The 22,903-nt window shown below is 30.3% G+C and overlaps 1 protein-coding gene across 27 annotated transcripts in view; it reads left to right on the plus strand.

The window, feature by feature from the left end:
- LOC126839087 (longitudinals lacking protein-like) overlaps positions 1-22,903 on the plus strand; it is a 143,012-nt gene that overhangs the window by 97,095 nt on the left and 23,014 nt on the right. The window contains exons 5-6 of one of the 27 annotated variants that reach the window (XM_050574068.1): positions 11,312-11,522; positions 11,731-11,905. The exons of 15 other annotated variants lie outside the window; for them this stretch is intronic. In XM_050574068.1, the coding sequence (XP_050430025.1) occupies positions 11,312-11,522; positions 11,731-11,845 (326 nt within the window). In that variant the 3' untranslated portion in view covers positions 11,846-11,905. Of the gene's footprint in view, positions 1-793; positions 1,021-1,194; positions 1,219-2,845; positions 3,100-4,318; positions 4,576-7,254; positions 7,488-11,311; positions 11,523-11,730; positions 11,906-12,822; positions 13,062-15,197; positions 15,464-16,708; positions 16,903-17,374; positions 17,578-18,114; positions 18,330-18,832; positions 19,090-21,367; positions 21,733-22,903 lie in introns of those variants that run through there. 11 more of the 27 variants (XM_050574092.1, XM_050574094.1, XM_050574089.1 and 8 more) reach the window with 11 other exon arrangements.

Here is a 22,903-nt window from a genome sequence, read left to right on the forward strand (position 1 = left end):
AGTGCATACATATCTAACTTCTCTTAGTGAAAACGGTATCAAGTAGTTCTTTACTACATAGGTTCGAGTAATTTGAAAGATAGAGGTTAATCTGTAATTTCTGGGTTGAGTGTGTGTTTTTTTAAATGTGATAGGGTCGAGATAGAGAAATTTTACTTTCATAATTTCTTTTGGGATGCCCCTTCGATAATTTAGTACAGTTTAGTGTCGTTACGTTTTTAAATAATTTTAATGGTCAGTAAAACTGTTATAACAGACGTGTTGCCAACATACTTTCTTTAAAGTTTGTGTATTTACGATAATTATGACGTTTAATGTTGGGAAATAATTAAAATATCAATTTTTATACATTAAATAAGCATCAAATAATACATGCCAGACCAGAGCATGAGTTTAGCTGTGTCGGTACCACTGATTATTATCCAACGATGAGCTAGACGAACGTTAATGTTCTACAGGGTTGTTAAATAACTCTGTAAACATTATAACGGGTAATACAAATTTACGGATTGTATCTTGTACTCGATTGCATTTTTAATGTTTCGTTGTAACTTACATTTTGTCGTTGTGTCCCGTATTTACATCATTCTCCTAACGATTTGCTTATGATTGTATTTTTAACCCGATTGATTCGTTTGTATTTAGTCGTTTGGTTATTTCACGCTGCTATTGTGTAAAATAGATCGTTATAATTGTTATCGTTAGGCGATTACAGTCCAGTGGCCCGCAGTGTTAATAGTTGTATTCTGTTTTTTTAATTTTATAAACGTTATCTGTTGTTCTTGTTCTTCAGGAAGACCGTTTAACGGAGAGGAACGAGTGCACGCGTGCGACCGGTGTGGAAAGTATTATGTGCACAGGAGCAGCTTGCAGAGGCATGCCAAATTCGAATGTGGGACGGTACCAAGATTCCAGTGCTGTTTTTGCGGCCGCAAGTTCACCCAGAGATCGAATTTGAGTAGGCACATGACGGACATCCACAAGAGCGCCTTAGAGGAAGCAATGATCAAAAGTATAACGGTACAGATTGTCGGTTTTGCGATTTCATTTTTTTTTTACGGAATTGTTTTCGTTAAATGGTTTATACCTAATTTAACAAAAAAGAACGCACCGGCGACGACAACGGTATCCGTTAACAATCATTCGCTATTACAGTTTGTCCATAATATATTGATTATATTGGTTTTCCAACAGGTGACCTGAACCGAACATAAAAACGGATCGCTTTGATCACGGTGATCCTTGGATCGATTCCACACCACGTCACTGCTACTTACATTCGCCGAAACTTGTCGTTTTGTTTTATAATTTTGTTAACTTTTTTGTTTTGTTTTTTGCTTGCTCGAATTTTATTGTCTATAGTAATTAAATTATTACAAATATATCGTTTATACTGTTAGCTTCGATGCGGAGCTCAGAAGGTATTGTATTTACTTACAATTATGTGTTTTTATTTAATTTTTTAATTTTTGTGTCTGGACCCACGATATCTTTTAAACCGCTGAACCGATTTTTCCGTTGGTCAGAAATCGTCTTAACAGGTACTTTAATGGGCCAAAAATTAAAAAAATTCTCCCCTACCCCTTTATAATCGAGAAAAATACCCAAAAATGTACATATTTTTCAACTTAAAATTAAGATGCTCTCAACTTTTATAAAAATAGTCGAATTAGTTCCAAATTTGCAGGAAATATTCTTTAATCATAGAACTATCGATAGTGGCGTACATAGGATATAATTTAGGGGGAGGGGGTTATAAAATAAGAATAGATTTAATTAATATTATAAATTAACTTTGATTAAATTAATTCGCACATGTGCCGTACCAACCACAAATTTCGGGGGGGTTTGAACCCCCAAAACCCTGTCCTTTATACGCCACTGACTACCGATAAACATTAACAAACCAAAAAAATATCATAAATTCTTCCCCTATAAGGGATAGAATTTTTTCTTTATTTCGCTTTTTCAAGCAGTGTTGTGTTAGGTGCTAGCAGCTAACAGTGTGCTAGTTTATACTGTACTTGGTTTGGACTGTACTGGTTTGAAGCTACTATCCACAGATTCCATCGAAGCGTTTATTTAGAAGTGATTGATTTCATCTCTTTTAGTTATAATAATCCCTGTAGATCTGTGTACTGACTTTTTTATTGTTTAATGTTATTCGCACGGGTTGTACAGAAAATGAATTAGTACTGGCAAATGTATTTTATCATTTATTATTAGTTTTATGTATACTGTATAGATATATATGTTTATTCTTTAAAATTTTAAAGTAAAAGAAATGATTAATGGTACTTAATACATATTTGGAGTATTATACATTTTATTTTTAAACTCTATATCTAAAAATTTGAAACGTAATCACGGTTGTCGATTGGTATGACAAAAGTAAATATAATTATAAAGAAAGTTTCCGTTTGCTTGTTCATGAATTTGAAATTAAAATGTACTCGTCTTTTTTATAAGTTATGTTTTTAAGGTAGAAAATTATTTATTTGTTCGAATTACTAATTTCAGTCACAAATGTATGTGTTGCATGTAAATGTGCATTATTGACCAAAGGTGGTGTTTACCTGATTCCTTATTAGAAACCGCAACAGTCTGAATCTTATTATACTTATTTATTAGTATGATCTAAACTTATAATACATGGTTAACTATTTTACTCAATACATTAATTATATTATTGGCTTTATAGTATTTTTTTTTTTATATAAGTAATTTACAATTGCGATCTTGTCTATATAGTGCAATATTCTTCCGCCTTAGACTACTAATCGCACTGTGATGGGAAAAAACCTAATAAAATTAAAATAGAAATTTGTTTATATTTTGTTTTTAGTGTATGGCTTTTTATACCCTCATAAGTGTCACAAATGCTTTAGAACTTACAAACACAAGCGAAACTTGAGGCAGCACTTGAAGTACGAGTGCGGCGTTGAACCCAAGTTCGTCTGCGTCGTTTGTAGCAAGAAATTTGCTCATAAACAACACAGGAACAGGCACTTGTTAACCATACACAAAATCCTACCGGAACAATGGAAACAGTATTCTACCGAATGTTATGACTTGTTAACGTGATTTTTGTTTTAGAATTGTTAAATTATTCGAAGAGAATGCATCAAAACCGATGTTATTTTTTTTTTCGACATTAGCATGATGATATGGCCCGAGTTTCGCACTTTGATAAGATTCAGTCTTAATTCGAAAACATAATTTCCCTTCCATTCACCGTCCATTTAAATGATCACATTCTCTTCGATAATTTTTTTACATGTTTATACCTAATATAATATAACATGTTTTTTATGAACTGACATTTCTTTACTAACAAATTGTGCGGATGCATATAATAATTTTATTTTTTTGTATTAATATTTAAATATTTTTAATAAACTGTTTTTCAAAAATTGGTAGAACGCGTTCGTTAATAAACGTTATTATAAAATCAAGACAGGAAGCGAATAGGGCAGTACTGAGTACGATGAAAAATATATTTTACCTTTTTAGTTAAACAAACGATTCTACTAACTAGGTGTTATATAATATATTATTATACTGTATTAGTTACAGCAGAAGTAATACCAAGATAACTGCAATGCTATGAACTAATACATTTTTTGTTTGTTTTTCAGACAACCGTTTTAACTGCACCACCAACTACATTCGTAATTGGAGCCACGATAGTTAGAGCAGATTGTGGAAACAGCCCAATTAGTGAACTTTCTTTCTAAACAATTGTACAAAGGAAGCTTGTTACAAAAAATTTAAAACGTTATTTTTTTAAATTTGGATTTCTATTGCCAATACTCAATATTACAATGAGGAATACACTGAATACACAGTTATTCCTTTTTTCTTTGAACATTTTATAGTTTATATCCCAAATATGATAAGAGCTAAGGAGCGATTATGTATCGCTTAACAATCTATTTCGGATTACCACCATCTGACGCATCAACTGTTTCAATGTATTGTTTAATGTTATTTAGCAAGTTTTTTACTAGAAAACAAAACACGAGTAACGAAAATATATTGCCTATTATATAAATTATTAAGTATACTCTCGTATAAAGTGTTCAATTTCCAAGCATTTTATTTTATTTAAAATAAATAATCCTATAATAAATAGGTATACTGTTTTCCAAGTTTAGATCATCGTTTTCGGTAACATAAGGTTCATTACGCTTTTGGGGTATCTCAATCAATTTAATGGTTTATGTCACGTTTTAGTTAAAGATAAGGCATGCGTTATATGTTATATGCGTCTATCTTTTATGAGACAGGACTAAATAAGGTCGTTGTTATTTTTTAGGTAAATTATTTTTTGACAGATATTTTTGCCCAAACCAGTGTGGACGTCATTACAAGAAAAAATTCCATTTGACATATCATTTGAAATTCGAGTGTGGCAAGTCGCCCCCATTCAACTGCCCAATGTGCGTACGGGGATTCTATCAAAAATCAAATTTGAAGACTCACATGGGGTCTAAGCACAAGATGCTGTACGACGAAAATTTGTCTTACGCTTTTGCCGGCAACAATTACCCGACGTAGAAAACAATATAATATATGTAATAGTTAGAAGTGAAATACGTCGTTTGCTGGTTAAGAGCAGAATTCGATAGTCAGACACTTGTATTTTTGCTAAAAGTAGAATAATCAGAATTTTTGCTGTATTGTTTTCTTCCGCTTATTTATTTAAATTTTTTATTTAATATAGAATTAGTATATTATATCATTTTACTAGTAATTTAAATAAATTGTAATGTGTCTTATTGCCGCATCCCGTTATGAACACCAACATAAAAAGTTCCTACTTTCAACTATTCATTATTTTTTTGTTAATAATCATTATTGACTTGCTAATGGTTGCACATAACCAGTGGTACTAAATTTGTCTTCAAAGTTTAGTTAACTGTTACAATTGGTTCAATGTGTGGGTGTACAAATGTATATTTTGTGTACACGTGTTTATTTATTTTAAAATACAAAGTATTTACTTAAGTTAAATTGTACGTTAGCGAGTTCTCTTCGTCACATATTCTTATTGTTGCAATGAAACATCATTGTGATGTATCGTTGGCGTTATGGCATAAACAGTTTTTACCATTTGTGGTGTCTTGTAGATCTTTGTCGATTATCGCTAAACAATTTATTTATTATAAATTATTATGTTAGTGATGCAAAAAAGCATAAACGATAATATTTTTTTTTTTACTTTTAGAATTAATGGCCCTCCGATATGTATGCCCTAATCAATGTGGACGTCACTATAAAAAAAAGGGCCACATGACTTTCCATGTAAATTACGAATGCGGCAAACAACCTATGTTTAATTGTGTAATTTGCAATAGAATGTTTTATCAAAAATCCAATTTGAAAAAACACATTGTTAACAAACACAAAATGTTGTACAGTGATATCAAGGAATACTCGAATCACTAGACAATTAATAATCAAAATTCTTGTTTTGAATAGATGACTTCGGCACGAGGACATACTAAATTTGAAATTAAATACAAAGAAGTATCATACAACAATGTTGATGATTAATAATTACAATTCTCTATTGAGTGCTTTTGAAATAAATGTTTACCTTAAATTTATTTAGTATTTATTTTAAATTTAACATGTTAGTTGTAAAGGACTTTTATTGTAACAATTTATAAACATTAAATTTCTTTTGACTTCAGTACCCCAGTGCATGGGGTAAAGAATGTAGTTGAAATTACCTCTGACCATACTAACTTTAAATTTGTTTCTCGTGTAATGACCAGAAGCTTAGTTTTATGAGACACCAAAGGACAAATAGAATTTCGACAAATACTTAATGTAAAGCGATAGCTTATTCATAAACAGCATTTTTGTGTTAACAATTGATTTCGTCAAAATAACTAATGTTATTCATTTTGTTATTTCATTGATAGTGAATTTTCAATTCAAGTAGTATTCAATGTTGTTATTGATGTATTTTTCATTACATCAATTATTTAAAAATATAACATTGTTTTTTATGATAATAGAAGTATAAAGTATGGAATATTCACGTTTAAAGTATTTTTTATTACATTTTGGTTTTATTTTTTTGATCAATTAACAATTAGTACTGCGAAATCTTAGTTTTAATGTTCTATACTATGTTAGGATAAAAAACATGTATCTACTTTCAAACCAAATTTACATGTTATGCATATATATATATATATATATATATGCATCATTGTTAAATGATGTATATAGTCGGAGCATATAGTTTGTCAATATCGATGGTTGCTTTTGTTGGCTATGCAATAAAGAGATCCCAGTCGGTTTTTTTATTTGTTGGAAATTTATGTTATATTATTAGCTAAAAAAGCATAATCGATGTTGTGTTTTTTAATTTTAGAGTTATTGGTCCATCGATTTATGTGTCCAAATCAGTGTGGACGTCACTATAAGAATAAAAGCCACATGACCTTTCATTTTAAACACGAGTGTGGCAAACCCAAGTTTAATTGTTCGTTGTGCAGTCAAAAATACAATCATAAATCCACTCTGAAGAAACACCTAATAATCAAACATGGCGTGTTGGTCGAGAATGTAGAAGAATACTTAAATGTAAATTAATAGCCTATATAAATAAAATATTTGAGCTAAACAATTAATTTCAGCAAAAGTTATTGTTAATATTTAATTCTAAATTTTAACTTCAAGAGTTATCAGTATTGATATTTTATTTGTTGTTAAAATTTTGTTTAAAAATTTGTAATAGAGTTTTACATTGACTGTTTAAGTTCCTTTAAAAAAAAAATTTGACAGAACGTTTTTTTCAAAGCTAATGTTTCTATCGGCTGAAGAAAGAAATAACAAAATATTCTGTACATATACTTGTTTTGTTTCGTTTATAATATTATGTTGTACAAAAACTAATTGTTAACGTTTGAAGGTCTTACAAACGGATTAATAAAAAAGCGTTTTAAATTTTTAATATCTTTTAACAATAAATATCATTGATTATGAAATAACGTTGAATGTTAAATGCAATTTACATTAAAAAGTAACAATGTCAAATACTATTTTTTTCTCATGTTCAATCTGCTTTTTATTTGACATATAGTAGGTACTGTTCGCATATTGCTTCAATGTTGATGATTGCTTTTGTTAGCTGCGGATTTGGGTGATCGCAATCAGTTGTTTTTCGTTGAAAATATTTTTCTTTATGATAATTTTAGTGGTATGAAGTATAATCGATAGAGTTTTTACTTTTAGACTTGCCCCTTCGGTTTATATGCCCCAATATGTGCGGGCGTCACTATAAAAACAAAGGACACATGACTTACCACGTCAAATTCGAGTGCGGTAAGCCACCGATGTTTAGTTGTTTGATGTGCGGTCGAATGTTCCATCAGAAGTCCAGTTTGAAGAAACACATCATAATCAGGCATAAGATGTTGTACGAAGACATAGAAGGATATTCAAGGAAATAAATTTGTCAATAGTTTTATTTAAGAAATTCTCCCATTGGATAATTGTGAATATCTATATTTTAAGTTATTATAGTTAAAAATGCATAAAATGACAGTTTATTGTGTTTAAACTTTCTTATTTTGCTTACACAAAAATTCGTTTGTTTTTTGTGACAACTTTTCTTTAACCATGATAAAACTATCTAACATGCCAACTAAATTTGTTTAAACAATGTTTGTTCTACTTGATGTTTTAAAATGAAATAAATAGACGTTTTTATTAAGTGTACAATTTTTTTATTGACACTCCAAAGTATATAGTTTAAGGTTATTTATTGGGTGACAGGATGTCATATAAAGTTTAATGCGCTTTTTTGTTATAGCCGAAAGAGATTTCCGGTGCTAAGTAGTAGTCTATATAATTTTATTTGGTTCTTTATGGCTTACACAATTTGAGATGCGTTATTTCAAGTATCGGTTGGTTTAAACACACGGTAATTGTTACTTTATTTTAGACCAATTTTTCGATCGATTTTTGTGCCCGAACCAGTGCGGGCGCCACTACAAGAGAAAAGGTCACATGATTTATCACATGAAATTCGAGTGCGGAAAGCCGCCCAAGTTCAAGTGCTTAAAATGTAACCGGAGGTTCTATCAGAAATCCAATTTGAAGTCGCACGTGGTGTCCAAACACAAGATGTTATATGAAGATTTCTTACGTATGTAGATGAAGAACTAACTCTCGAATATTAAAAAAATGGTCTTATTGTGGTTAACGTAATAGTTTTTAAAAACATTGTGACTATTTAATATTTAACGATAAGATTTATTGTACCTATTATTAAGTTATAAAAACCTATCATGTTAAAAGCGTTGGTTTTATAATAAACAACAATAATGAGGTATTTGGTTTGATTTATATTTATGTTATACGTATTACTTGATACGATTTTATTGATTATTACCAATGTTTACAATTGTATAAAAACATTTGCTGTACCTACTAACGCCAAATCTGTTTAATTTCTAGGACAATATAATGTACAAATAGTTTACGAATAACCGTCGGAGGAGTATCTAATGAAATTGATTATTCAGTAGACTCAAAAGTACGACCAAGTTCAACGATGATGTACATTTTATATAAAAAAACTATTGACAAGTTAATAATTCAAGTTTAGTTTGAAGCCAAGAAATCTTACAGACAATTATAACTTAGTGGGTAACCGCATAAGAGATACACAATTGTGTGTAGTTTTTTAAAGACGAATACTTGTATAAAAAATTATTATTGTATTTGAGCCATCAAGAGCTAAAGTGGATTATGTCACGAATGTTCAAAGTTGAGAACCAAAAGGTTAAAGTAAAAGTGCTGTATACGTTTTTACGACAACGTTAAAGTTTCTTTGTCATCTAGCGGAAAACAAGCAAAACAGGATTTTCGCTGGCAATAGATAAAACGTAGAACTATTGCCTGGTGGTTTTATTTCAGATTGCGTGAAAACGTGACTTACATCACTTTTTCTCTCAACGATACCACTTATCTTCAAGTAATATTTTGAATAAAAAAAGGTTTGATAAATGTTTTTTTTTAATCAGTTAATGGTATAAATATGTTTGAGGTATCCAAAGTAACCGAGTGAATTATATTTTTAAAAAGTATGTATTTTTTTTTTAATAGATTTAAGTGTATTTTTTTATTTACCCTCTTAAGTAGCGAACTGACGTTTTCTGTTTTTAACCAAACCGGATGCGGTCACCTTAATTACTTTAGTCCACATACAAATATTGTAATGTTTTGTTAACAATTATAACTTTAAATCGAATTCATTTAAAATCTAATTTGTCATGGTATGTATATATATATTACTGTCCCGGAAAAAAAATTTTGCTACTACCCGAATCGTTTTTATTTCTCGGAAAGAAGAAGTTGATAAAATATCAGCTTTCTAAAAAACTCTTAAGTGGTTCTTACAGACCCATTTTTTGGCCATAAATAACATTGGAGTAACACGCAAAAATTAATTTTTCATTAAAATTTTCATAAGTTAGAAGCTTATAAATTTATTTTAAATTAAAAAAAATGATTCCGATAGCTGACAATATCGCCTTCAAAATGCATTTTTAGATATTTGATGTTATTGATTTTTATTGTTAGAAACTGGTTTAAAGATACACATTTTTTAGTCATTATATATTGTTAATTGAATAACTTTAAGGTATTGTAACTAATTAAAAAACCGAGAAAAACTACCAATGTGTATAAATATTTTAAAGGCACAAAATTCAGGTTTCAGAATATTTTATTTTATTTAAAAACTATTTATGAGTTTTTGAAATTATGACAGTTTTAATAAAAAATACATATTTTATTTGATAATCAAATGGGAAAAATATGGCTCAATGAAATGTTAAAGATTTCTTCTTTTTGACAAATAAAACCGATTCAATAAAAAGCAAAAAAAATTTTTTTTGAGAGTAATATATATTTATATTTATGTAGTTGGTGATTGTTGATTTGATTAGACTGATAGTTCTTTTTACATTATTCACAGTTTATATTAGCACTAATTGACGTACTGTTTAATGTATATTTGAATTTGGCTTTTTTTTTTAATTCTTTATAATGTACAAGAAATGTTATTAAAATAGTTTTACTGTCTTGTTTGTCTTAGGATTATGTTCAACGGCTAATATCATGCCTATTAACGGTCGTTTTTACTGTCCCAATACATGTGGTCGTCACTATAAAAACAAAAGAGACATGGGCTATCATTACAGACACGAATGCGGTATGCCATTACAGTTCAAATGTAATTACTGTTATACCAGATGCGTGAACAAATCAAAATTGAGACAACACATTGCATTCAAGCATCGTATCATTCGAACTGACGATGGGATGTAATATTAGAAAATTGATAATAATTTATAATTGTTTTCTTATAATTCCGTATATTTTAATTAAAAAAAAGGTATACACATTTGATATACACCAGTGTAATATTAATTTAGTAAAGTAAACAGTTAAATGTTTTTAATGTGTTTATAGGTTTGATGTATTTTGCTTGCCTATCGTTTACTTTTTTGTTTTATGTTCTTGTCCTGTTATCTTTTTGGCTATTCATTTTTCTTTTTTTTTACATTATAAGTGCCTTTGTGGTCACTTGTTGATAACATATATACTTAGAGATAACTTGGGATCAGCATATTTTGCATTATGGGTTTTATTTGCTTTTTACAAAGGTTACTAAAAAATCTATGATCGTGTATAGTCATAAATAAATGTATTAGTTCGTTTTTTAACTGCCTTAATTAACGACAAACAATACATGAAATACAAACGATTTATTTTAACTTTACGTCGTAAACTTCATTTTTAGATATGTTGAATAAGTTCAAAAAATAATCATGACTAGTTTTCATTTAACAGCTAATAAAATTAATACGTTTTGTACCTTTTCCTTGTGAGTAGCGACGATCAAATTTGACATGGTGATGCAAGAAGGAGAACGCATTCCATATTGTATATATTTTATGCAAATGGGCTTCTTTAAAATACTTTTGTACATACTACCGTGATCAATGTTAGTTTTATTTTATTTTTCATTGTGCGATTTGGAAAAAATATTTTTATTTTAAAACATAACATGTTACTGTTTTGTTGCACTTGGAAGTAGAATCTTAATTGATAATATTATTAATGACTGAATTTTCTTTGTTTTGGTATTAAGCAAGTTAACCTGCTGCAAATTATGCGTTTTGGGATAACGCGGGAATACGCATTTTTTTATGTGATCGTAGCGGATGATTTGTTTGTTAAATCCCTTCCATTGTTTTTTTTTTTTATGATTTTACAGATATCAGTTGGTTCTACTGCCGAAACAGGTGCGGTAAAAAATACAAGCACCGCACAAATCTGTTGAGGCACGAAAAAAACGAATGCGGCGTCGGACCTCAGTTCAAGTGTCGGCTGTGTCCCAAAGCGTTCACGCAGAACACGAGTCTGAAATTCCATATGATAAGCCAACACTCTTGGGAATCGTTCAATAGCTCTAATACGTTACGGAGGTTAAGACCCATAGACGCTTTTTTATTATAATATCGTGTTAGGAGAAATCAAAATTTGTTGGAGGGAGGGGGGAGGTACGGGAGGGACAAACCGGCTTCGAGATCGCGTAGCGTCGGCTTAGAGCTTTTTAGTTTTTTACAAGTCTCACAAGTATGTCAGTGTTTTTGACTAATACCGTTTTTTGTTCTGTTTATTTTCCATTTTCAGATGTACTTATCCGCTCGTACTTGGGCATCAAGAGAATGCGGTACTTCTGTCCGAACTACAAATGCGGCCGAAGCTACAAGAACAAATGCAGTCTGACTTTTCACTTACGCAATGAATGCGGCATCGAGCCCAAGTACAAATGCCGTTTTTGTCCGAAACAGTGTGCCAGGAAAAGTAACCTGAATAACCATATGTTGTTGATCCACAATTTTACCCATCAGGTCGAATGATAAAATAGAAGACATGCTGCATGACGATTATTAATCGATACAGTATAGTTTTCGTTGTCAAAAATACTATTATTAAACTTAAAAACTATACTGACTATTATTATATTGTCTTAAATTTTTTTTAGTGGTTTATTATTTTTTATATATTTTTAAAAGAGAATAAATACATTTTTAAGACAGCCGGATTTTCAAATTTTTTACTATCATAATTAGTGATGACTATGTCTGTATATCCCTATATTATATTTACAGTTTTTATTATTAAACATTAGTATACATATTTAAAATCGTCCCCACACTACTTGTGTGTATATGTGATTGTCATTTCTATGGTCATCGATGATATTGTGATGATCGTCGTGTAGTGTGAAGTTGTAGTCTTTGCTTGTACTACGTTCATTGTTGGCCGAAGACGTCGGATTGCCATTTTGTTTGACAAGGATCGATATAAATCAGAGTTGTGTGAGTTCGGCTTGTCGACCGAATTCACAATAATTAAGTGACATACCGTAACACGCACGCTTGGCCCTTTAATAACGCCAAATTCCAGTATTCCACTAACGTAGCGTCGTCAGAGTACAGAGTGTTTAGCTAAACAAAATAGAATTATCAGTTTGTTTTCTAGACACCCCGTGCGAAACAACGTTTTTTCCCATATTATAGTGATACGTTGTAATAGTTGCCTTTCATACAAATCTTGCCGTGGTGTTTTTCGGTTTTTTGTAAACGTGTTTTTTTAAAAAATTATTTGTAGTTAAGTCTGTCGGCAGAGTTCTGCATAATTTCCATATACATTGTTTTTGTAATGATCAGCTGTTGTAGTAATCAGTTACAACCGTGTGTCGTTGCTGTTGGTTTACAGGTCAACGGATGCCGGCGTACGATTTCAGCGTCAACGGCTTCGACTGTCCAAATTATTGTGGCAGAAATTACAAGTATAGGCGGAATTTAGTGTCGCACTTGAAAATGGAATGTGGCAAAACGCCCACGTTCAAGTGCCCGTACTGCGACAAGACGAGTTTCTACAAAGCCAACCTGAGAAAACACATACTGAATATACACAAAATCATACAAAGGACCCTATAAACAAAACAATATTCTCGATATTTATTTATTATAATGTAGCCTTACTGTAGATCCATATTTTATACTGATAATTGAATATTTATTGTAGAGCATAACTATTTTGTTTAACCCTTCAGTGCCCATTCTAGCAGAAATGCATTTAATTTGATAGTGCCCTTTAGTTATTAAAGAAATTGCTATCTATACCTACCTGGTGTTATAAACGTAATTTTTTTAGATGTATACTTTTTTAATTACTTTTTCAAAATTTCTGATAATTTAATCCATATAAAAAAAAATATACATTAAACAATTAAAAAAAAATAGGTATTGAAGGGTTAAATACATGTCTGATAGTTATACATTTTATAAACAGTTAGAAATGTTAAGGCGTTAGAAAAAAATATATACGGAGAGTATACGGGGAAAAAATGAAAGTATATCAATCACAGAGATGAATCAAAATATTTCTGAAGTACTTAACGTTAAAAAAATGTATAAAATAAAATATTATAGTCTTTTGTTTATGAATTGTTTTAACTATCTGTTGATTTGAAGTCATTTGATTTTGTTTTGTCTTAAAAAAATATATAGAAACGATTAAATATCGAAAAATTAACCTATTTTCCATTTTCTCTGTACTTTCAATTGACACTCTCAAATTGTATGTTTTAGTAGTCTGAGTAGTTTTAGTGTGTATATCGCAGCCAGTAGTTAACTCTCATCGCGGCTAAAGCTAGGGTCCTGTGAAAAATGCTCGATCACTAACGTTGGGTTTATTTCCCATTATGTGTTTTCTAGATTATTGGCTTCACCAAATAGTGGAAAACGAAGTCAATAGGAGAATGATAGCCGAACGACATCATTGCCCCAATTGCGGGCAAAGCTATAAGTACAAGGGAGGTCTCCGGCGACATTTAGAGTTTGAGTGCGGCAAGAAGCCTCAGTTCTTTTGTCCTCTTTGTCCAAAAGTGTTTTCCAGGAATGACAAATTGCTCAGGCACAGACATAATGTACACGAGACCAAACATATGGACATTTTCTACAACGAAAAATATGTTGGGGCTTCAATCGGTTGCAAGAACGATTAACATCATTATTATTAAAGTAAATGGTCGATTGAATACTAATGAAGTTCCCAGCACTGTTACTGTTTTAGATGCACCGATTAATTAATTATATGAATTCGTAAATCATGAGTTATAATTGTAGATAATAAAATTATGGACGAGCTACAACAGTTTTTTATATGGAAATATAAGATACAATGTACTTATAAATTATAACCTTTGTGGTAAATTTTAATGTTGACCAATTCATTTTTTTTAGTATTATATATAGTTAAATATAAAAATATTGCTGTACTTACACGCTAGATATTTTACACATCAGTTATAACATTGATTTATTATACTTTCGTTGTATCCGTGAGAACTATTATTATTATTGAGTTTTGAAATATAATTAATACCTAACTAAAAAACAAAAAAAAGTTTTTTTTATATTGGCAATGAAATCTGTAACCGAAGGTATAATAATATTTATTTGATCACAAGTGACGGGTAAACGATGCGAACATTTGTTTTGTTAAGATTTGTGGTGATATTGATTTAGTGTATATATTATAATATAACTACTAATTAATATTACTGTACTGTTAATGTAATTAATTAATAACAATAAAAACTAAAGGTTTTTACGAGCTGGGCCGATACCACATATTTTTGAAATGAAACCAATATTTTATTTTCTCGAATCCATGGACCGATATAAAAAAAAACCTAAATTTACAAACCGATATAAATCATGGAACATATCAAAACACCGGACATATTTGCAAGGGTGATTACTGATTAATTATTATTTTCTAATATATCTAAAAACAACATCTTTATAGCCATCATCATTATTGTAAGAATACAGCGTGAATTATAATATTATCGATTTTACTATACATTCGAAAAAAATACTCATACCCTTTTATACCAATATTGGTTATAGGTATCTGCTCAGACTTAGTTTTTAATTAAATTGTCAATTCGCTAGCTCGACTCGACACTGTCACCGTTGTTCCACTGCCTGAGCTTAAACATACAAATTATAAAAGCTTAACAAAAACGTAATGAATAATTTATCCACTCGACCGGTTTTTTGATTTTTACTAATTTTCAGATTCCACCGAGTACTTTGATAATGCCAAATCATACCACAGCCGACACCTCTGTCCAAACGGTTGCGGCCGCCATTATAAGAGAAAAGGTCACATGACCTATCACTTGAAGTTCGAATGCGGTGTACAGCCCAAATTCAAATGTCGTTACTGCAACAAAATGTCCAATCGCAAGTCCAACCTTAAAACGCACGTGGTGTCTGTGCACAAAGTTCTGTTCGACGAAACGCTAATAATTTCCACTAACAACTGATGTGATTAGTTTTAATTTAGTTTTTTATTATTTATTATTTTAATTTTATACGTTATCCGTAAGTGCCGGATTTACAAGACCAATTGTTCGTGCAAACTGTTGTTTTATCATATCACATCACATTAGAGAGATTTTAATTTATAATTTGTAATCGCATGTTTGTTGGACATTTCCTATGGAGTTCACCCTATGATTAATCATGTTAAAATACTATATGATATTAGAACCTGTAAGGAATATATAAAGTATACAACTTAATTAATTTACGTTCGTGATGATATTTTATTTTATCGACAGTGTTTGTTTTTTTGTAATTTAAGTATTACCATTGATATTCTAGGGTAATCGTATACGTTGTTTATTGTATTGGTTTTGGAAGTATGTTTCCAAAACATAATAATATTATATTCGACTGCCAAAATGTCTTTTTTATTGTAAAAATAATATTAATAATACTTTGCAGTGAACTTTTCCGATCGTGTACGGCATATAATTGGCATAGGATTCGATTAGTAAATGTGTATAGATTATAAGAATAATGATATATGATATATATATATCATATGATACATATACAATATGATAATATGTAAAATATTAATCGTAAAATATCATTAACCACGTAGCTCATGAATAATTTACAATGAGTAAAGCTAGAGGTAGAATTGGAATTAGGAGTGTCTAAAGGAAATCGTTTTACATATACAAGCGCGAAGCTTTTATGAGCACATACAAAGATAATCTAACACGGGTGTACAGTTGTGGAAAAACAGCCAGACCAATGCAACGTGTGCTTCAATAATATCCGTTTGGTACTACTCTATTCATTGTAAATGGCCTGTGGTTAAATGTGATTAACAAAATGGTGTAATTAACACCGAAGTAAATCTGTTGTTTGTTGTATTTGAAATTTCATTACACGACTACAAAAAAGAAATTGTAATCGTTTTCTTTTACTCTGTTGTTGTGATTCTGGATAATAACAATTTATAGTTGTAGCATCTACCTATAGCTGAGTACAGTAGTTAGTAAGAGCGTGTCCGGGGCACCGTCTACCAAAAATGTATTGGAATATGATAATCGGCCTATTCGATTCACGTGACGGTGTCCGTATAGTTTTGTTCTTTTGTGTAGAAACGTTATAGATTTTCGCGAGTAAACGCTTTGGATTTGTTTTATAAAAATAGGTATTCTAAACAACCGCCCAATGCGGTTATTTTCGTTTTCACTCATGCGGCGATACGTTTTGTGGTGTTCCAGGGTCGAAAAAGAGGTACGTGTGCCCCAACGAGTGCGGTCATAGTTACACGAGGAAGGACAACCTCAGGAGGCATATGAACACTAAGTGTGGAGTGCAGAAGAAATTCGCGTGCGGCATATGCGAAAAACGATTCGCCCGACCCGACGCCCTAAAACATCACGTCAAAATCGTCCACTAATTTTACATGAAATGCCCGTTGTTAAAAACTAAATAATTATGTAACGATAATATAATATAATCTAGATTGATTGTACTGAAATATTCAAATACTACTACTACTACTACTATTACTACTAATTATAATTAATTAGAAAGAACATTACTATATACATGCGGAGTTATTGTTTTTTATTCTGCGGCCAGTAGAGTTCTCCAGCCGATTGTAATCTCTACAGGTACAAGCGCCGGTCTGAGTTGGGCCAAGCAACAAAACTTACAACGTTAAGATCTCTCCGCTTATAAGTTATAACTTTCATCTTGTTTTCCAAAATATGTTACATCCTTTCTCATCCGGGGTTTCCCACAAGAGCAGGCAACTGACCCAGCCCAGAGTCTATACTTATGACGTCATGTATTTTTGTCTGCGATTATCGTTATTCATTACATTTCTTTTTGCAACGAGCACTTACTTTTATTTTAACATGAGTTTTATTATTTTTACTCAGGCTGCCACGCAAAAGGAAGGTTTACATGTGACAATTGCGGTCGCAGCTACAAGCAGAGCTACAACCTGTCTCGGCATACTAAACTAGAATGCGGTGTCCCCAAAAAGTACCCTTGCCGTTTGTGTTTCAAGACATACACGCGAAATAACGCTCTCACATACCACATGAAGAGTGTACACTATGACTAGTCAACATTTTCCACATTGGAATACTCGATATGACATTCGGCTGATTGTTGTTTGTCTCTTTTCTTTGAAACTAATATATTTTCGTTTTAATAAATTCATACAAATATTCTAATTATGATTTATATATGTGGCAACAGTCTTCCTGGGGTCGGTTTCTGACAAATATATTAAATAATTGTATTTTATCACTCCACACATCGCGTAATTCTAAAAATATACGAATAGCCCCTTGCATAGAATACAACCGACAACAAAATAAGTAAGGCGAAGAGAATGTTAAAAAAAAACTAGATGACGTCATAACAGGTGATGGTTTAGAACAAAACAATTTTTAGAGTAGAAATAGTGTTGTAACAAAACAAAAATGTCTTGATAAAAAAAACTTATGTTGTCATCTTAGTCATAAATGTACAATATTTATTTATGTAAGTTAGAGTTATATGAAAACACATGAACCGATAGTTGCTTTTTGTGCTTTAGATTGTCTACTAGGGTAATAGAATATGATGTTCTATTTCTTGACGTCAATCTATATAGTTTATTTATTTTTAGAATGTCCGCGTTTTCATTGTCCCAGGGGCTGTGGCAGGAGCTACAACAGAAAAGATAACGTAAACAGACACTTGAAGTTTGAGTGTGGCGTGCCCAAGCAGTTTTCGTGTCCTTACTGCGATAAGAGCTTCGCGTACAAAAGCAACCTGAGAAACCACGCGGCTATGGTGCACATGACTAACATCCTCAACGCAGCCTGAGCAGAAATAATATGATTTTTGTGCGTTCTAAATAACTAGTTAATAATTATTATGTAAATATATAGACATAAAGGATTTAATACGTGTTATCTACTAGTTTCTGTATTTCTCTATCATCAGAGTAGGTACACCAAATTTATATTGGCTGTATGTTTAAAATTAACACCATATCAACTCACATAAAAAAATGGACGTATAAAAACAATATGTCTATGTTTTTACAAAAAAATAATTATATATTAAAGAGTGTCACAAATAAATATCATAATAATAATTATTGTTATACTTGTAATATTTTCATGTTTTTACAACTATTAAAAGCTAGTATTGTCTATTGATCTTATTTTATTATTTGTATCTGTTCGGTAACGCAAAATGCATCCGTTTTGATTTTGTGATTAATCACCATTTACAATATTAGGACACTTGATTTTGATTTGTATGTGTAGTCATGACCCGTTTACGCTAACTCAGCCGAACCCGAATAATATGATTTTAAAATAGTTCATTCTTTCTAGGACACGATATATTATCAATGATACCTAATGACCGGTTTTATTGTCCCAACGGGTGCGGCAGAAATTACAAACGGCTGGACCATTGCAAGCGTCATATCAAGTATGAATGTGGCGTACAACCCAAATTTAAATGTCGTTACTGCAGCAAGAAGTCTCATCGCAAGTCCAATTTAAAAATACATGTGTGTTCCGTGCATAAAGTGCCGTTTGAAGAAGGGCTGATCATTATTAGTGATACTTGAGTGGAAATCAATTTATTAGTGTTGTTTGTTTTTTTTATATAAAATAATAACAATTTAATATCGGGGAGCTTTCGAAAATGCGTAAGTGCATTTTACGGTAAACAGTTAGCGTAGCACTGGGCTAACTGTTTACAAAAACTATCGCCCACTCTGTTTATTGTATTAGCTAGCAAAGGACACTAATCAAATAATCGGACACTTTGAACTGAGTAATAACTGAATACTTAGAGTTAATGTTCTTCTTACAACTATTTGCAATGTAACTAAGATCTAAAAATATCCCCATTTCTCCCGTAGCTATCAACGTAGGTTTATTTACGTTACGTTTAGAGACATTTTATAGTAACAATTTTACTATTTAAAACATAACTAGGCTATTTTTCTTTAGGAAACTATCGCACAACCATTAACCATGTATGATTTGTAACAATATATAGGTGTGTCTGTACTGCAAAATTAGAATTTTCCAAAACCGTTATTTCTAGTTATTAAAGTCTTATTCACTTTTAATTTGGAAACAATTTGTAAATATGTATAAAAATACAAATTATTTTAATTGTTAAATAATTTCAATGATTTTTAAAAATGATTTCCTGAAAATTTTACTAAAAAGTCAAAACTAAGCAAAAAACCTGTAAAATTCGAAAATTGCTAATTTCTGATTTCATTGATTTATTTCTTTTGTGTTATTATTAAACTCATTTGTGTGTACTATATTAGTACTTAGAGATTAGTTAGAATATACACATTCACACTTATAATGAAATACAAATATATATTTTATGTTTATTGTAAATTAAATGTTTTAAAAATTATCTTAAGAGTACAAAAATTCCAATTTGTTTTCTAGTATAAAATTTATTTTCGAAATCTAGCTAGAAAACAGTCCACCTATTGAAATTTTATTTATCTATGATCTGAAATTTATGATAATTGGCCAATACTGAATTTTAATATTAAGTCATTCGCGCTATAGCTAGAAACATTTGAACACTTAAATAAACTTTTGAGCCATTGGATGACATTTTTACTACTGTTACTCAATACGTAAAAACATACTTGTAATTTATTTAACTCAATTTTGATATTTTGGTTGTTAAGTAGTACACTTATTAGTAGATGAGCAATATACGCATAACTGCGGTCTCTATCTGTGATTAAAGTATATTTAATGTTAAGGTTTAAGCGAGCATTTTTTTTTGTTGTATAAAAATCATGTTACAAGTGATTATAAGTAAAAAATACTAACGATACGAATATCATTAAAATACCCAAAAATATGTATTATGTATCATTTTAATAAAACGAAAATATTCAATGTAATTTTTTGTGTTTTTGTTTTACTTTAAACTAATGAACGATAATATTATGAAGAATAGACGACTAGAGAAATGTACTCAGCTAATGCAAATTTACCGGTTTCCAAAATAAAAAAAATGGTGAAAAAGTGTAATTTTTGTTTAGAGTAGGACGTTTTACTGTCTTAATTGATCCACTGACATTATCTGTATCTGTTTATTGTTGTATTTCCAGCTCTCTATTACCGTTTATAATTTTGTATCCTATGAAAAATTGTACATAATGCCCTTTAATTTAGAGTTAGTTGTTGGAAGACACCAATAGAGGCACATAGATCTTAAAACGACTTCGCTGTATGTTATTAGATTGAGTGTGTTATATTCCTATCAGTTCATCGTAAGCTTTAAAACACGAGGGATCGTTAGGATTTCAAAGAATTAGGAACCCCAATAATTATTTTGCCAAAATACTTTATTTTAAGGTTATGCCATTATAATCGACATTTTAATTGCAAATAATATAAACATTATTATAAATCAATAGACTGGTTTAAAACTGGGTTTCTCTTACAGCGAAAAATTAGGGTAAGTTTTGATGTGTTGTGCTTTTTTTTAACCTCTGGATTATTAATTATCACATCATATGTCGTCTGAGGGAAGGTCAAGATGTGCTGTATGGCTTATTACTGTATTAAAATGTGTGTATTATAATAGTTTTATTTGTAGGCGCAGCTGTATAGTAGACGTAGGCAGTATTATAATAAAAAAAACAAAAATCATTAGGAGTCTAAGAGAAGATTTTTTAATTATTATCGATTAATTGGAACATTATAAATATCTAGTCTTAAATTAAATATTATCGATAATATTAATAATAATAATAATTATTACTATTTATATTATTTGTTATTTAGACCCATTCAAAGCTACACTAACCCATTCGATCGATAGCTATTGATATTTAAATCTAAAATAACTGTGTTTATTTTTTCTAGGGAAAAAAACGTTAGAGGAGGAATATCGTTTTTATTGTCCTAAGCAATGCGGAAGGAGTTACAAACGCAAACTAGACTGTTACCGGCACACGAAGATGGAATGCGGAGTTCAGCCTAAGTTTAAATGCTTTTACTGCAACAAAAAATCACATCGCAAGTCGAACCTTAAAACGCACGTGGTATCTGTTCATAAAGTCCTGTTCAACGAAAATCAAATAGTTCTTTTAGATACGTAACCAGCTTAAAGACCTGTTATTAAATATTGATCATCTAAGTATATTTTCAAATACAAATATTTTACTCATGTAAATGTTTGCACAGATAACAATTGTACTGGTTTATAATAATAAACTTTCTTCCTGTTATTTTAGTATTTAATATTAAAATCGATGTTTTTTTTAATGTAATACAAATTGCATATAATACCCATTATATTAAAATATATACATTGTTGAATATTAAAATTGAATTTGCGACAAATATCAATTAACTATTATTTAGACAGTTATACTGAATTCCCTTACTATAATGCAGACCGTTCTCATCAGTTAAGCATAAAAATTAAATAAACTTAACCATACTTACATATCAAGTATTAGAAGAGGGAACTGCCGAGGCAATGTCAAATTTGAGATGAACCCTTTCTCCACTCTGCCCTAGCTCTCCTGATGGTTATTTACTCTTGTTATAGACCCTCTTGGAAATATTATTATAAGGGTGATCAATTCAACGAAAGAAACTCATTTTCTGGGAAGTAATAACATTTTTATAGTTTTTATTTTCGAAATTTTTGAATTTATGTTATTTTACAATGTTATACAAATGCTATTTACCTTTTTTAGTATTTTCCAGAGCTCTATCATCTTTTGAAACTTAAATGGTAACGTATATATTTAACTAACATTAATTTTCTGAAATTATTGACTGGTCGATAACTAGTTTTTTATAATCACTTTTAAAGTTATTAGAGATTACAATTTAGGACAGGAGGTGTAGTGTGCTTGAGTATAGAGTAGGAAAAAATGTTCACCATTCCTCCCGCTCTAAATTTTAAACTCTAATAACTTTAAAAGTAATTATCCAAAACTGGTTATCGAGCAGTTAACAATTTCAGCAGATTATTCTAATTAAAAAAATTAATTAAATATGTACGTTCCCATTTAAGTTTTAAAAGTTGATAGCGCTCTGGAAAATACTAAAAAATATAAACATTTGGTAATTTCATAACATGTATAATAATACAAAGAAAAATATTTTAGTAAAGAAAAACTATAAAATTGTAATTATTTTCCGAGAAATGAGTGTGTTACGTTAAATTGATCAACCTGAATACCAAATCGTTCCTACAGCTGAAATTAAATTTAAATTTGAATCTTGTCGTCTTGTGTTCAGTTTGTTGTAATTTTTTATTTATTAATATATTATGGCAATATCAAGTAGATTTATCACAATTATTATTATCGATACGCCGGTGTTAATTGTACCTATAATTTTTATGTAGATTATTAATCATTAGACTATTTTTCTATTGGCTTT

The sequence above is a fragment of the Adelges cooleyi genome, unplaced genomic scaffold (assembly GCF_023614345.1).
Source record: "Adelges cooleyi isolate 19-005CV unplaced genomic scaffold, UGA_ACOO_1.1 ACOO_flye_CR_arks_rails_tigmint_CR_PRNA_30, whole genome shotgun sequence".
Classification (NCBI taxonomy): domain Eukaryota; kingdom Metazoa; phylum Arthropoda; class Insecta; order Hemiptera; family Adelgidae; genus Adelges; species Adelges cooleyi.